The sequence below is a fragment of the Sorghum bicolor genome, chromosome 6 (genome assembly GCF_000003195.3).
Source record: "Sorghum bicolor cultivar BTx623 chromosome 6, Sorghum_bicolor_NCBIv3, whole genome shotgun sequence".
Taxonomy (NCBI): Eukaryota; Viridiplantae; Streptophyta; class Magnoliopsida; order Poales; family Poaceae; genus Sorghum; species Sorghum bicolor.
Window position 1 is genome coordinate 4,314,877 of NC_012875.2, and position 17,854 is coordinate 4,332,730.

At 47.2% G+C, this 17,854-nt stretch overlaps 1 protein-coding gene across 1 annotated transcript; it reads right to left on the minus strand.

Moving 5' to 3' along the window:
* LOC110436408 lies at nt 1-2,798 on the minus strand. The gene is made up of 2 exons (XM_021463498.1): nt 878-2,798; nt 1-530 (listed from the first exon to the last, which is right to left on the minus strand). The coding sequence occupies exons 1-2, from the start codon at nt 2,796-2,798 to the stop codon at nt 1-3; spliced, it is 2,451 nt and encodes an 816-aa protein (XP_021319173.1).

Consider the following 17,854-nt stretch of genomic DNA (forward strand, 5'->3'; position numbering starts at 1 on the left):
CTAATCAAGCAAATCATTAACCAAATCGAAGCCTCCATGTCCATCTTCATCTCCACCTCCACCTCCAGGTGCAGAACCTTCATCCTCCTCCACTACTGTTGCTGAATCTAATTCTGCATTATCTTCTTGGAGTTCATCGTCATCTTCTTCAATATCTTGGGTCACTGTATTCCTTGCACGCTTTCTGTGCCTAACATAAGTCTGAGTCGTCTGACCCACAACACGAGCAGCAGCAGCCCTAGGCAGGCCACGTCCCTGTAGACTCTGAGTTGCACCAACAGCTTCATCCACTTGAGCCCAAGTGATATCATTGCCACTGCCACCACCTTCTTGAGCAACTTCACAATTGTCATTGACCCATTCATTTTCCCATTGGAATTCTTCAAGCAAAAGTGGGTTGCTTCTCTTTCCTTTAGAACCTAGCTCTCTAATTTTCCTAAATCTATTTTCCATCTTTCGGTTGTAGCTCACATAAACCAGCTTATTTAGCCTCTGATGCTCTAACCTGTTTCTTTTTTTTTTGTATGGACCTACACAAAAGACAATGCATATTCACATACCAATATTGCTTGCAACAACAGTACAATAGCACTTAATTACTTGCAAGAACAATAGCACTTACAACTGAAAATTCACTCCAATTACGTTCGCATCCAGATGCACTACAACAAAGGCTAACAATCCTTTTTGCCAAGCATTGGAGCTCATATGTTAGGCCACCATATGCTCCCCACCAGAGAACTACAATTTCCATACTATATCATTAGTTCATTGCTGATTGCTTTCACAAATAGTAGTACATAAGGATCAAGAAGGATTACTTACTAGGATTTTTGCTCCCTGTCTCTTATTGCCATTGGCATTGAGAAGGATTCACCTTCAGCCCTCTCATAGTCATCTGCCTGCATGCTTATCTTGTTCTGTTCCTCCTCTTCACTCACCATCTTCCACAAAACTTTATTAAACATGATCCTCAGCCTGTGGGCTTGTCTCCTATCTTTTTCTTTTATGGCAAAAAACTTGTTTGGATTCAAGTATAGGGCTGCTCCATACAGGTCCTGCTCCATTTGGTTTTCCCATCGATTGTCATAGTATTTTAGTACTTCGTTGAGTAGAGTTGGTTTTCCTTTTAAAGATTTCTTAATTGTGGCCTTCGCCACTTCCATGGCTGCCATAATCTCAGGAGCTGCTGGTGTCTCATCTCCATCAGCTATCCTCATAGCAATAAGAAGTGGTTGTGAAGCTTTTAGGCATAATTCCACTTTGCTCCAAAATGGCGCTGAAAGGATAATGTTCTCAACGCGCCGGCCTTCTTGAGTAACTGAAAAGCTGAGGTTATGCCATTCATCACAAACCACTAAACTCCTCAATGCATTCTTATGCCTATGCATGCTTGCCAATGTGAGGAATGAAGTGGCAAAGCGAGTTACACCTGGCCTCACAAGATCTCCTCCAATTTTATCTCGCATTAGGTCTAGAACCCTCCCATGCTTGTACACGAATCTGGTCACCCTCTTTGCCTTGTTTATGCAAGTGCTGAATTCCTTGATCTTCCCAATATCTTCCAGCAACAAATCCAAGCAATGGGCTGCACATGGTGTCCAAAATAGATGAGGGATCCTCTCCATTAAAAGCCTCCCTGCTAGCTTAAAATTGGCTCCATTGTCAGTGACAAGTTGCACCACATGTTCTTTCCCAACCTTATCTATTTGCTTCTCTAACAAGTCAGCCAACATAGGTGCATTTGCTATCTCACTTGAAGCATCAACAAACCCTAGAAAGAAAGTCCCTGCTGGACTGTTAGCAAGGAAATTTATCAGATGGCGATGGCTTGTGTCAGTCCACCCATCAGACATTATGCTGCAGCCATATTCCTTCCAAGCCTGCTCATGCTTCTTCCTCAATTCCGATGTTCTATTCACAGCTTTTTCTAGGAGCGGATTCCTAATCTCATGATATGATGGTGAGCGGTAACCTGGACCGTATTGTCCAATTGACTCTAGCAAGACTTCCCAGCTTCTTGAATTAATCACATTCAATGGAAGGCGATTCTCATAAAAGAAGTCTGCAACATGATCATCAACAATTTGTTTGGCCTCCTTACTTCTCTTTGTGCAGTGCTCAAGTGTAGGTTGAGTTAGCTTGGATTTGTACCTCTCTGAAACTACCTCCTCTGGTGACTTGCAAAGCATGGAACTCACTGGCCTGGACTGTTTTTGAGTTGCAGGTTTTACTGCAGCAGTAACAGTGAAAGTAGTGATGGGAGCTTGAGCAATCTTCTTCTTGGCTTGTTTACCTTTTGTTCCAGAACTTGGTACTGGTACAGCTGCAGCAGCAACATCTTCCTCTGCAGCAGGAACATCTTCCTCTTCAACTTCACCATCTTCATCCGCCGCTGCCACAACCACAGTCCTTGAATTTTTTTTTATGTAAGCAACCATCTCCCTCTTAACTAGTTCTGGACTCTGAGGACAACCAATAGCATCTCCAAACCCCCCAGCATGGTGTTGCTTAAACCTACTTATTCCAGAAGGGACTACCTTCTTGCAAAAAATGCATTGCACAAAATCTTTCTTGGAAGGATCTGGCCACCACCCATACTGCCATCCTGGATCTTGACTTCTTGCCTTCCTCTTTTTGTCAACAGCTTGAGCAGCAAGGTCTGGAGGTAGTTTTGCTATGGCCCTCTCAATTAGGGAGGGGATATCTATAGCAGATGAGGTTGAAGCAGCAGTAGCAGCACCTGACCCAACAGATTCTGCTTGTGGTTGAACTTCTTCAAGGTCAGACACATGCATTATCACTTCCACGTTTGCACATCATCGATCCACATCTACAGATTACATAAGCAGAGGGACATCACAAGCACTAGGAAAAGATGGGGGGAGGAGAGCATCGAAAACCACCAGGAGAGGGACATCACAATGACATCAAGCATCTAGAGTGAGAGATGAGGGAGGAGGGAAGAAGATGGAGAGGGAAAAAGCTTACCGTCGTCGGAGCTCATGGTGAAGACTAGCAGTGGAAGAGGGAAGACTGGAGAAGTGGAGTTGCAAGGAGAGGAGTCGTGAGGTGGAGAAAGACCAGCCTGGAAGAAAATTGCGGCTGCCTCCAGGGGTATCCCCTGCAGCCCCTCTATTCTATCTAAACCCTAAACCCAAACAGGCCAAAAACTTAAAGCCCATTAGCCCAGTCCCAGTTAGAAAAGGCCCAACAAACAGAAACCTGGTCGTCCCTCCTACCTGGTCGTCCGATTAATCGCGATTAATCGACGATTAATCGGACGACCAGCTTTCTGGTCGAACTAATCGAGTCGGACTTCCTAATCGAATCCTAGGAGCGACCTGGACGATTAATCGCGATTAATCGCGATTAATCAGACGACCTGAAATCATTGGATTGACAGTTTGGCACAGGTGAGCTCGGCTTGGCCTTTTCGAACATTGAATGCCTTGGTCTTGTTTGAACGGATATGGCAAACTGTAAACATGTGGGTTATTTTTTTTGACCACCTTAATGACTTTGGGTTAGTTTTTAGCTCAAGTTAATATTTACTCTCTTGGTGCCAAAATAACTGTCGTTTACGTTTTTTAAGAAACAACTTTGACTAAATATATATTAAAAAATATTAATATTTATGGGATATAATTAATATCATTAGAAAGATCTTTGAATATAGTTTTTTAATAAATTTATCTGGAGACATAAATACTGTATGTATTTTTTATAAATCGAGTTAAGTTTTATCGAGTTAAACTTGTGGCATGGAAATCGAAAATAACTATTAACTTGAGTTTACAAATGTAAAAATTATATGAATAATTTTGTCTTGAAAAATACTTTCATAAAAGTACATGTATATTATTTTTTCTAAATATTTTTATAAAAATAAAAGATCAAAATTGTGTTTTGGAGACCGTGCGTCGCTGTCCTACACTTCTAAATTCGATACGGATGGAGTATGTTACAAGACGTGTCCAAATTTTGCGTCTGGACTTCTTTTTTTGCGCTCTATCTCCTTCATTCAATAGTCAAACTATACCTAATTTTTTTCCCATAAACATTAAAAACAAATAATAAATCTATAGTAGTATTATAGGACACTGAACTCTCGATCTACTCACCAAATTATTGATGCAATTTTGATATGGTCCAAATCAAACCGTGAAATGAAAACTTGAGCAGTTTGTTATTGAGAATAGACAAATAAATCTCTCTCCAAACGGACTCCTTGATGAATGTTATGTACAAAATTGAGAGACTTTCCTTCGTAATCATCAGCGGACAAATGAGTTTTTAACACGTTGCAACTTACACACCATGTCGACTTTATATTCAGTGATTAAAATTACATTTTTTTTTGGTAGGCAAAAGAAGTCGCTAACACAATATTTATTATACCAAAGCATGTATACTATGAAATTAAAATTTTATTATATATTTATTATTAAATATTTTGGTGTGCTTTGCAATAGGAGGAAAAGCTATCAAGATAATATTTTAAATAGCTACAGAATTGGATATCACTGCTGGCTGCATCATTACTGGATTTTAAGAAACCGTCAGTGATAGCCCATCACTGTCCACCACTGCTGGTTTTTTTTGGCTAAAACTGGTAGTGATAGGACCAATCGACGCTGATGTTCGGATCTTCAGTGTTGATTCATATCACTATCGGTTTAAGCCAAGGATTGGAAGTGATATTCAGTCATCCTTGCTAGTTTTAGTCAAGATACTGATATTATCATTGTTAGTTCATGGCTTGAACCGACACTGATACGCTGCAAGAGAACTTCATAAGTTTCTCATGATATCTGATGAAGACAAACTTTATATCGAAGTTGTAGTACTTCGAGATCTACGACTTTGTACTTCAAACTTTTTTAATTTGAGTTTGTTTAAATGTCCAAATATTTTCATTTGAAATAACCTCTAGAAAAAAATACGTTTGATCTCTAAAATTTAAAATTTGAACTTTTCAAATGATATCAGATGAAAAAACTACCAAAATGAAAGTTGTAGATCTTAAAAAGTTAGACAACTTTGTAGTTGACAATTTTTTCATTTCATATCATTTACTACTTTAAAGTACTATTTCAAATTAAATTTGAAACTATTAAAGAACTCTAATTTCTCTTTTTAATCTTTGACTAAAACTTGTAACTAATCTTTCTCCTTCATACTAACTTTAAATTTGATGATTTTTTTGTAAAAAAATTACAAAATCATGCTCTATCAACTTATTGTGGTCTTATAACTATTATTTTATTCATCTTTTCATGTGACTGTTTTGTCTATTTGAATTTTAAATTTCAAAAAATGGCAACTTCAAACCGAGTTTTGGAACACTAAATAATTTCAGCTGATAAAGTCATAAACATAAAAGTTATAGAACTTATCGTGTTCTATAACTTTTATCTGGTCATTTCTTCATCCAATAAAGTGGTAGTAATACTATTCACAAAATTTACATATCTCTCTTATAATATCATAAACTATAAGTCTTATAGTTTCATAAACTATAAGACGGATACGTAACATTTGCGAACAGTGTTACTATCGCTATATCGGATGAATAAATGATAAAATGACCAAAATAAAAGTTGTAGATCTCGAAAAGTTATAAAACTTTATGAAAGATCCTGGCTAGAGGATGGGGTGAATAGCTTATTAAAAAAAATCTACAAACCATTAGAGCAATTGATTAGTATAACAAATAGCGAAATACATTTTTGCTCTAGCTCTACAAAGGTTGCAAACCACCTATCCAACAATTCTAGTTACTAAGATCACTAAGCACACAAGAGCTATGTCACTACAAGTTACACTAGCGAACTAAGCTACACAAGGTAAAGCTAGCAACTATAGCTAAATACTCTACATTGCAGAAATATGAAAAGAGAGAATGTGATTTTTATACCGCCGCATAGAGGAAAGTGAACCGATCAGTATGATGAAGACCAATCATCGGAAGAAATCTAATCAAACACAAGAGATGGACACAATGATTTTTCTCCTAAGGTTCACATGCTTGCTGACATGCTAGTCCCTATTGTGTCGACCAACACTTAGTGGTTCAACAGCTAAGAGGTGTTGCACGAACCTCGCCCTCACATAGGACACTGCAAGAACTTACTCACAAGTGAGGTAGCTCAATGACATGCGCAATCCACTAGAGTTGCCTTTCGCGCTCCATCAAGAAAGTGAAAGGTCCTAATATGGCTAGAGGGGGGGTGAATAGCCTATTTAAAAAATCTACAAACTCACTAGAGCAAGAGGTTAGTAAATAACAAAGTGAAGCTTTTTGCTCTAGCTCTAAAGGGGTGTTTGCAAGCCACCTATCCAACAATTCTAGTTGATATAATCACTAGGCACACAAGAGCTATGTCACTACTTACACTAGGAAGCTACCTAAAGTTTCTATACAAGTAAGTGAGCTACTCTAGTTTGCGGGAATGTAAAGAGATGGTTTGAACTTTATACCGCCGCGTAGAGGGGATGAACCAATCAATAAAATGAAGTCCAATCACCGGGAGAAATCCAATGAATCAATCACAATGGAGACACACAATTTTTCTCCCGAGGTTCACGTGCTTGCCGGCACGCTACGTCCCCGTTGTGTCGACCAACACTTGGTAGTTCGGTGGCTAAGAGGTGTAGCACGAACCTCGTCCTCACTAGGACACCACAAGAACCTACCCACAAGTGAGGTAACTCAATGACACGAGCAATCCACTAGAGTTACCTTTCGGCTCTCCACCGGGGAAGGTACAAGACCCCTCACAATCACCGGGAGATGGCCACGAACAATCACCAACTCGTGCCAATCCTCCTCCGCTGCTCCAAGCCGTCTAGGTGGCGGCAACCACCAAGAGTAACAAGAAAACCGCAGCTAGAACGATCCCCAAGTGCCACTAGATGCAATCACTCAAGCAAATGCACTTGGAATCACTCCCAATCTCACAAAGATGTTTGATCTATGAAGGAGATGAGTGGGAGGTGTTTGCTTAGGCTCACAAGGATGTCAAGTATGTTAGAATGCCAGGAGTGTGAGCCCCAAGCCAGCCAAACACGTATTTATAGCCCCTCAAACAAATAGAGCCGTTGGCTCTTTCACTGGGCGAAATACGGGGTCACCGGACGCTCTTAAAGGGGCACCGGACGCTCAACACCAGCGTCCGGTGCTCCAACGTCAGCCACGTGTCACGCTCGTGTCAGAATCTAACGGTCACCTGCAGTGCACCGGACGCTGAGCAAGTGAGCACCGGACGGTCCGGTGCACACCGGACTCATGCGCAGAGAGCTCCGCAAACTTGCAAGTTCACCGGACGCGAGCCACCGGACGCACCCTCAGCGTCCGGTGCTCACCGGACCCATGCGCAGAGAGGGTCGCAAAACGCCCGCACACCGGACGCTAACCACCGGACGCTCAAGCCAGCGTCCGGTGCCTATCGTCCGGTGCCTTACCCTAGCTGGGCCAGGCACTGTCTGCACCGGACGCTCAGACGCAGCGTCCGGTGCTCTAGAAGCCAGCGTCCGATGAGTGTTTTCTCAGCGAGAAACACTCCCGCGACTTCTCCAAAATTTCCCACCGGCGCAATAGAAAATATGCACTTCATTTTCTCGAAAAGCGCCGAATCCCGCCTCGCAAGCTCGGCGGGAGGGAGAGAGGAACCCATCCCCTCTCTACTCTTGAAACTCCACCTCCTTCTCAAAGTGTGCTAACACCACAACGTGTGTACCAAACGAGCGTGCACGTGTGTTAGCATTTTCACAATCATTTTCTTTGAAGGAGTTAAGTTAGCTCACTAGGTTCTAAATGCATGCACATGAACAATGACACCTAGTGGCACTTGATAACCGCTTAGCCAAAGAATTCCCCTCTTTATAGTACGGCTATCTATCCTAAATGTGATCACACCCTCTATGGTGTCTTGATCACCAAAACCAAAACCCTAAGCAATACCTTTGCCTTGATCTCCATAGGGTTTTGTTTTTCTCTTTCTTCTTTTCCAAGTTGAGCACTTGATCACCTTGTGGTCATCACCATCATCACCATGATCATCTCTTGCTCCATCACTTGGCATGTACCAACCTCATTAAGTCTACACACACTTAGCATAGAGGTTAGTACTAGGGTTTCATCAATTATCCAAAACCAAACTAGGGCTTTCAGAAAGGCACAAGAACCCCTCATAATCACCAGGAGATGACCACGAACAATCACCAACTCATGACAATGCTCCTCCACTTCTCCAAGCCATCTAGGTGTGGCAATCATCAAGAGTAACAAGAACTCCGTGGCTCAAATGATCTCCAAGTGCCACTAGATGCAGTCACTCATGCAAATGCACATGGAATCACTCTTAATCTCACAAAGATGATGAATCTATAAAGGAAATAAGTGGGAGGTGTTTGCTTAGGCTTACAAAGATGTCAAGTATGTCAAAGTATCAAGAGAGACATCCAAGAATCAGACGACACATATTTATAATTGTCTCCAATGAATAGAGCCATAGGCTCTGAAAACACCTCTGTCAAGGGTGTCAGACGCGTCGACGCCAAGGCGTCAGACGCAGCCAGCATACGACGCTGCTCTGCCACTTACTTTTGATTGCTGCCATGTGTCCTTAGTTAAACGTGAGTCGTTGATCTCTAACTGTCGCTTAAATGTTAACACACTTGGTTAGGAGGAGTCGGACGCGCTAGGTGCTACGCACCAAACGCTCCTGTCTCACATAAGACACTACTCAGAGAGTTCCAGAAATGCTCGGAGACGCATCGAACACGTTTGACAGTATGCCATCGGACGCACCTCAGCGTCCGACGCACACTGCCCGAACGACTCGCTTGTGACCCTGCTGACGTCACAACTTACCAGATGCTCAACAACGTTTAGTTGGTGCTAGAGCGTCGAACGTGTCAGTGACCCATAATGTGCTGCGTCAAAGCTCCACCACGCATCGGACGCAGACCTAGCCTCCGATGCTACCGCGGTCAGCGTTCGATGAAATACTCCCGCGACTTCTTCAAACTTTACCTTTGGCCCAGGCCTTGTTTAGTTCATCCCCAAAACCAAAAAGTTTTCAAGATTCGCCATCACATTGAATCTTGCGGCACATGCATGAAGCATTAAATATAGACAAAAACAAAAACTAATTACACAGTTTGCCTGTAAATCACGAGACGAATCTTTTGACCCTAGTTAGTCCATAGTTAAATAATATTTGCCACAAACAAACTACAGTGGCCGAAAACTTTTCATTTCGCGAACTAAACAAGGCCTCAATTGAAAATAGACATTCCATTTCCACAAAAACCTAAGGAGAGAAAGACCCAAACCCTCTCCATCTATTCAACATTTGCTCAAAAGTGCTAACTACCAAGTGTACCACCTTGTGCACGTGCATTAGCATATTTTCATAAATATTTTTAAGGGTTAAGTCAGCACATTAGGTTCTAAATGCATGCACATGATTAATAGTACCTATTGGCACCCGATAGATCACTTAGCCAAAGAATTTTCCTCTCTGTAGTATAACTATCTATTCTAAATATGATCGCACCCTTTATGGTGTCTCGATCACCAAAACTAAGATCCTATTTATACCTTTGCATTGATCTCCATAGGATTTTGTTTTTCTCTTCCTTTGTTGAGCACTTGATCATCTTGTAGTTATCACCACCATCACCATGATCATCTAGGCTCCACCACTTGGTATGTACCAACCTTATCTAATCTACACATACTTAGTATAGAGGTTAGTACTTTGGGTTTCATCAATTATCCATAATCAAACATGGGCTTTGTCGACGAAAGCTAGTCGGCAGTCTACCTTGGGGTATACCCACGGTAGTAGTTTATCGGTAGACGGTGCGCAAACTACGAACTCGATGGTGACGCAAGACACGGACAAGCTTTTTATCCAGGTTCGGCCGCCGAGTTGGCGTAATACCTACGTCCTGCGTCTGGTTGTATTGGATTGTGTTGAGAGAATATGATGTGTCCTAGGGGGTCCCTTGCCTCTCCTTATATAGTCTGAAGGGCAGGGTTACAGATCTGAAAACTAATCCTAGTCGGTTACAATTGTCATAGATAGTTCGATATGAATTCCTATTCTAACCGACTAGAATCCTGCTTGATCTCCACATCTTGCTTCCTTGCGCGAAACTCCAGGCTGTCGGATCAAGCCTTGAACTCGTCTCGTAATGGGCCAAGCCTCCCGGCCCAAGTCTAGCCGTAAGGGTATAGGGGTCTATCCCCCCACAGCTAGTCCCCGAGCACCATGTGTTGTGATGTAACACGCCGTCTCGAGCTTCTTCGATCAGTGAGGCTTGACGTCTTCAATAAGCAGGAAAGTCGTCCAAACAGTTGCAACAGTATTTTGACCAACTCAAAAAACAGTTGATCAACATTGACATCGAAGAAGCGAGTTGTTCGAAGAATGCATGGTGCTCTAAATTAAAAAAGATTTCTTTCTTGGTGAAGTGTGCCCACTTTACTTTTTTGAAAGGTATAAACATCAAAAAAGCAAGCAAATTCACCGCTAGGTGAAGTGTGCCCACTTAGTCCCCGAGCCTGGTAGTAGGTGACGTAGGCACGTGGTGCCAGGGTCAAAATAAAAGTCTTCAAAGAAATTCTGTAACTGAGATGCATCGCCAGATGCATCGTACCGATGTAGTCCCCGAGCTTGCTGGAAGGCGAAGTATGAGCCTTATAGCAAGGTCTAAATAATTGAATTTACCAGTCCGTCTGCAATTGAATAGACTAATCGACCAGTCCCCGAGCACCAAGTGCGCTCCTTAGAACACAATCAAATTGGTGGGCTGGTCGACCAGTCCCCGAGCGTATAGTGCTTGGTGGTCGGTGCAGTCCCCAAGTTCATAAATTGGTGAGCTGGTCGACCAGTCCCCGAGCGTATATTGCTCGGTGGTCGGTGCAGTCCCCAAGTTCATAAATTGGTGAGCTGGTCGACCAGTCCCCAAGCGTATAGTGCTTGGTGGTCGGTGCAGTCCTTGAAGGTCCGAGCTGATAGACTGGGCGACCAGTCCCCGAGCGTCGAGTGCTCGGTGGTCGGCACAGTCCTTGAAGGTCCGAGCTGATAGACTGGGCGACCAGTCCCCGAGCGTCGAGTGCTCGGTGGTCGGCGCAGTCCCCGGATTGTTGACTCACTGGCGTATGTGTCTTCTTATTTTTGAAAAGATCTGTCCAGTTAAAGTTGACGTGACGAGGCCTCCTGACAGGGTGTCAGACGGATGCATGAAAAGTTGCACCTGACAACTGTACAGCCGCCCTTTGCATGGTTTGAGAAAAGAAAACCATCAATTGGTACGAAAACTCCGCCGCATTAATTGTCTATAATCATTGTAAACCGAAACGCCGCGTCCGCCGCATGGCCTGCCCACTTCCCGAGAATACAGGAAGTGGGAGAGGTGGAGTTGCGGGCTTATAAGAGCCTAATAGGTCCGCCTTTACCGCTTTCGCTGCCATTTCCTTCAAACCTTCCGCTCTCATCTTCTCCAATCTCCTGCATCTTCCTAACTCAAGCCCACATTCTCACCTCTAATGGCGAAGAGCGACTCCAGGAAGAGGGCCGAACTGATGGCCAAGGAGTGGAAGAAGTCTCGCAGCACCACGAAATCTCTTGGTGACCTCGTCGATATGGGGCTTCTGCACGGCTCGGAGCTCGGCGGCTGGAGGGCACCGGAGGGGGAGAGCTACCTCGACCCTCGCGCCGGTGAGATCGTCCTATTTGAAGATTTCATTAAGAGGGGTTTTGGTGTTCCTGTTCATCCTTTTCTTCAAGGTCTTCTTTTGTATTATGAGATCGGGATTTGCAATCTGCACCCGAACTCAATTCTCCTCATTTCCACCTTTATCCATCTGTGCGAGGCCTATGTTGGCATAGAGCCGCACTTCGATCTTTTCCGGTATCTTTTCTGCTTGAGGAAGAAGGGAGCAGTTGGAGGCTCCAAGGTTGCAGGTGGAGTATACCTCAACCTTCGTGATGGAATGAAGAATCGATACCTGCACTGTCCATGGAACACTTCCTTGACCGAATGGTACAGGAAGTGGTTCTACATCAGGGAGGAACCGGGCAGCTCCACGTTCTGCGACGTGGGATACATTCCTGAGAAGAGGACGAGCTGGACCGACCGCCCGGAGTTCGACGGTCCAGTGGCGGATCTCATGAAGCTGATCGACTGGTCGCGCCTGGACGGGCTTGGCGTGGTCGGCAACTTCATTTGCCGCCGGGTGATGCCCTGCCAGAAGAGGGTGCACTCGGCGTACGAGTATGCCGGAAGCGCAGACCCGACCAGGATGCGGTCGGAGATCTTGGAGAAAGCGGAGGTACAACAGCTGTTGAACGAGCTGTTTAACTTCGCGGACGGAGGCTTCATCCGTGGCAGTGATCGGGTGCAAGCCTTCAAGTTAGGACGACCAGCACCAAAGGTATGCAGCAGATTCTGTTTTAGCATTCGTATATCGTCGGCAGTTGACTCATCTCTGTTGCTTTTGCAAATCGGTGGTGTCGACCGGTGCACAGTGTATGTATCACTGGCACCGGGGATGGAAAATCCTGCGGGAGAGGACCCGCCAGAGGAGGACGCTGCTCGGTGTACTCATTACACCAGCAGTGAAGAGGACCAAGCCCGCCCCATCCCGACCTCCGAGGAGAGGGTAGCGGGGAAGAGGCCATTGCCGGCAGATCCTTTGCCGGCGGATGTTCCGGCGGAGAGCAGCCAAGCACCGAAGCGTCGTCAGCTCGTGCGGATCGTTGACGACGACGACGACGAGGAGGAGGAGGCTGCGCCGTCGTTGGTCCGACGGCCCCGGGGTCGCCCAGATAATGCGCCGGCCGCTACTGATCGAGTGGCCGGCGACGCCCCTGCACCGCAAGTTGTCGAGACGGGGGCGCAGGTGCCGGCCGGCCGGGCGAGGAGGAGGTTCACCGCCACCCACCGTCGATCAGACCTGTAAGTGTTCGACTTACGTATTTTTGGACTCCTCTTTGATTGATTTTTTTTTTGAAATTTGACTTTTGTTCCTGTAGTGCGGCGTCGGATGTCGACCCCGGCCAGGTTGCCAGCCAAGGGATGGGCGAGCCTGCCCGCGGTTCTGGGGATGCGGCCCCCCAGACCACAGAGCAGCCAACAGCTGCAGTCGCGCCTGGGAGCACCGAGGGGCTCCCGAGCGCGGCACCGACTACGACAAGAAGCCCGACCAGGGCTGGAGAGGCTCCCCCAACTGACTCCTCAGAGAAGGGAAGATCTCCGACCGCTCCTCCTGCCGGGGGGAGTGAAGTCCCCACGCCGCCCCGAGCAGGAGCCTCCTCTGCTGCGGGCTCCCCAGGTCTGGTCCAAGGGCCAGTAATACCTGGGACCACCACCGGGGGTGACGCAGCACAGGAGGAGGAAACCCGGGCGGCCTCCGATGATGAGGTGGAAGAGATCGAGGGTCGTCCCCGTGATGGCCGCCAACACGTGTATGTGTGGCGCCAACGCGGGGATCACTTCATCGGGCATGAGGAGCTCGCCGAGACCGAAGAGGCCGCCAGGGTGGAGCGCGCGGCCAAGCGCCTCGTCGACGAAGTCAAGGTAAGCGACTTTTTGCACTGCTGCACATTCTTTTGCCTTGTCTTGCATGGTCGTTATATGCTTGCTTCGTAGGACGCAATGAAAACGGCGAAGTACCGGAAACGGTGCTTTGACCAGATAGAGGGCGTCATGGCCGAGAACAAGGCCCTTGCCTCGGAGGTAGACCGGTTGCGGGCGGAGGTCGGGGAGAAGGTGGTCGAGATGAGTGCTGAAAAGGAGCGTCGTCTCGACCTCGCTCGTCGCTTGGCCGACCAGTACCGGCTGCAAGAAGGTTAGTCACACGCTCCGAGCAGCTTCGCGTACTTGTATAGTTTGCTTTGCTGACCAGTTTAGGATTCACGCAGACTTGGAGGAGGAGGTGGCGAGCCTCCAACAAGAGAAGGAGCAGCTCAGCCAACAGCTCGCCGGTGCACTGGAGTCCGGGCGGCGAGCAGGAGAGGAGTTGGGTCGAAAAGACCGGGAGCTATCTGGTAATGGTTGCCGCCTTGTTGGTTACTGCCCGCCCCTTTTTTATGCCGAAAATAACGCTTCGTTTCGTTTGCAGTGCTCAAGGTGAACGCCAAAAAGCACCTGGACGATCTGACCAAGGACCGGGACTCCTGGAAGGTCAACTGTTGCAGGATCTGGAAAGGAGTGTCCCCGGTCCTAGACCTGATTAGTCCCGAGCTCCCGGAGAGCCAGCCCCGCGCGCCACAGTTGACCCCGGTCGAGAAGGCGCAACGGGCGTGGGGCTGGCTCCAGCAGTTTGTGAAGGACGCCGGGGAGTTTGCCGGCGCGCACGTCCTCAGCATGGTGCGCGCCCACTACCCCCTGGTCGACTTGAGCAGGCTGGAGAAGGGGTACCCGAAGGAAGTCGGCCCGCAGGACGCGGACGAGCTTCGGAGTAGTCTGCTGGACTTGTCGTCGACAGTGATCGGCGACATCAATCTGTGCGGAACGGCCACTCCTCCAGACCAGCCGAGCTCAGATAGGTCGGCCAGGGAGTTGTCGGGCGCGTCCGTTGCTGGAGATGGGCGGTCGACGCTTGCGGTCTCGACCAGCCAGGCGCCGGTGGCCCCGACCCCTTCGTCCGGGCAGCAGGGCCAGGCGGGTGATCAGCCCGAGCAGCTAGGCCAATAAAGTAGTCTGTAGGAATAGACTAGTATCTGCCCGTCAGGGTATTTATTGTAAACTTTGTATGTAAAGTTTGTAATAAAGTTTTCTTTTTGTCATGACTGTTGTTTTGAGCGCTGTAAAAATATCTGAGTGACGTGTCACCGTATTTGTCTTGGTTGTCGCCAAGAGCATCCATTGCAGGAGTTTTGCCGAGTGCTGTGTATGACAAGGTATAGGCGAAAAATAGAGAATTTCATTATCAAAAATTATAAGATACTTACAAAAGAAAGTCATTAAAACTTTATGGATAGAAACGTCGCAGTTTGTCGATGTGCCAAGAGTTAGGCACTCGTGTTCCGTCTGGGTATGCCAATCTGTAGGACGTAGGTCGTGTGACCTCGGTCACCACGAAGGGTCCTTCCCAGGGAGTGGATAACTTGTGCATTCCCTCCTGGCTTGTTTTCCATCGAAGCACCAGATCGCCGACCACGAAGGAACGGTCCTTGACGTTCCTGTTGTAGTATCGCCTGACTGCCGCGAGATATTTTGCTGTTCGGAGACATGAAACTAAACGCTTTTCCTCCATGCAATTGATTTCGAGTTCTCTGGCGTTGTCGGCAGTCGCCTGGTCGAAGTGCTCGATTCTAGGAGATCCGAAGTGTATGTCAGACGGCAGGACCGCCTCTGCACCATATACCATGAAGTAGGGAGACACCCCTGTGTTTCGACTGGTCTGGGTTCGGAGGCCCCAGACCACTGCCGGCAATTCTCTCATCCATCGACCGGGTGCTCTGTCGTTTTCGGTGTACAGCCTTTTCTTTAGGGCGTCAACGATCATTCCGTTAGCACGTTCGACTTGACCGTTGGCACGTGGATGTGCCACTGACACATATTTTATGACTATGCCTCTGTCATCGCAGAAATCCCAAAAAGTGGTGCTAGTAAACTGAGTGCCCAGGTCGGTGATTATGCTGTTCGGGATGCCGAATCTGTGTATGATTTGATTGAGAAACTCCACAGCCTTCTCGGAGGTTGCCTTGACCAGGGGCATGTATTCAATCCACTTGGAGAACTTGTCGATTAGCACGAAGACAAACTTGAAATTGCCCGGGGCTGGTTTAAATGGTCCGATCATGTCAAGCCCCCAGCAAGCAAAGGGCCAAGACGACGGGATGGTTTGAATTTCATGGGCAGGTACGTGGGTCCTCTTGGCGAAAAACTGACATCCTTCGCAATGCCGAACCAGTTTTTCTGCGTCGCCGACCGCGGTTGGCCAATAAAAACCTGCTCGGAAAGCCTTTCCGACCAGCGATCTAGATGCGGCGTGATTGCCGCAGGATCCAGCGTGTATGTCCTCCAAGAGCTTGATACCATCATCTTGGGGTATGCACTTGAGCAGTACTTCGGAGCTTGCGTTTTTCCGCATGAGTTTTCCGTCGACCAGGATGTAGTTCTTTGATCGTCGGATGAGGCGCTCGTTCTCTGTTTTGTCCTGAAAGCCTGTCCCGTCTGATATGTATTTGATGAACGGGGTACGCCAGTCACGCGCACCGGTTGTCGGAGTGGCGTCATCTATGAGCATTGCCTCGGTGGGTTGCTTGTCGACCAGGGGGGGGCTTACGCTTGGCTCATGGATGTCCTGGACAAAAATACCCCGCGGGATTTGGGCCCGAGATGAGCCTAACTTTGACAACGCATCTGCTGCTTGGTTCTTATCCCGGACCACGTGGATGTACTCTATGCCATAGAAGTTAGTTTCCCATTTGCGAATTTCTTTGCAGTAGAGATCCATCTTCTCGTGGGTTGCGTCCCACTCCTTGTTGAGCTGGTTGATGACCAAAGCGGAGTCGCCGTAGACATAGAGGCGCTTGACCCCCAGTTCAACGGCTAGTCGTATGCCATGTAAGCATGCTTCGTATTCGGCGACGTTGTTTGACGCCGGAAAAAGGATCCGAAGGACGTAGCGGAGTTTGTCCTTGTTGGGTGATACGAACAATATCCCAGCGCCTGCACCGTTGATGTTCAAGGACCCATCAAAGAACATTGACCAGTGGTCTGAGACATCGGGAACGGAAGGCTCGTTGAGATCCGTCCATTCGGCAATGAAATCGACCAGGGCTTGAGACTTGACAGTGGTGCGACTCTGGAACTCCAGGGAAAATGGACATAATTCCATTGCCCATTTCACGATTCTGCCATTGGCGTCTTTATTGCGCAGGATGTCCCCGAGAGGAAAGCTGGTTGTCACCAGGACTCGATGGCCGTCGAAGTAGTGCTTCAGCTTCCTTGACGTTATCAGGATGGCGTATATAAGCTTTTGTATTTGTGGGTACCTGGCCTTGGACTCGTTTAAAACTTCGCTTATGAAGTAAACGGGTCTCTGGACCTTGAAGACGTGACCTGGTTCATCTCGCTCGATCACTATTGCCGTGGAAACAACCCTATCGGTCGCAGCAATGTAAAGGAGTAGGTCTTCATTGGGCTGAGGCGCTGTGAGGATAGGTGGTGAAGTGAGGAAGGTCTTAAGCTGAGTGAACGCAGCGTCGGCTTCCTCTGTCCAAGAAAATTTTTCTGAAGCTTTCAATAGTTTGAAGAAAGGGAGGCCTTTTTCTCCCAGCCTTGAGATGAAACGACTGAGGGCGGCCATGCATCCGGTTAGCTTCTGAATATCCTTGACATTCTTCGGTGGTCGCATGTCGAGTACGGCTTTGACTTTTGAAGGGTTTGGTCGTATGCCGTCGCGACTGACGACGTTGCCGAGCAGTAGACCGGAAGGAACGCCGAAAATGCATTTCTTGGGGTTGAGCTTCCACTTGTACCTATTGAGTGCCTTGAAGGTTCGGTCTAAGTTGTCGATTAGGGTGCTCGCGTCCCTTGTTTTTACGACCACGTCGTCCACATAGGCCTCGACGAGGTCATCGTGAATCTCGTTGTGGAGGCATTGCTGGATGGCCCTTTGATAAGTGGCCCCGGCGTTTTTAAGCCCGAAAGACATGGTGGTGTAGCAGTATGCGCCGAAGGGTGTGATGAAGGATGTTTTGATCTGATCTTCTTCCTTTAGCGAGATCTGGTGATAACCAGAGTAGCAATCTAGAAAGGAGAGGAGTTCGCATCCGGCCGTTGAGTCGACCACCTCGTCGATGCGAGGAAGACCAAAAGG

What these genes read in the sequence shown, in the direction of transcription:
- LOC110436408 (XM_021463498.1), bottom strand. Translation starts at nt 2,798, where the DNA reads ATGCATGTGTCTGACCTTGAAGAAGTTCAACCACAAGCAGAATCTGTT. An exon ending in TGACTATGAGAGGGCTGAAG is followed by an intron (nt 531 to 877) that starts GTGAATCCTTCT and finishes TCTTTTGTGTAG; the next exon opens with GTCCATACAAAAAAAAAAGA.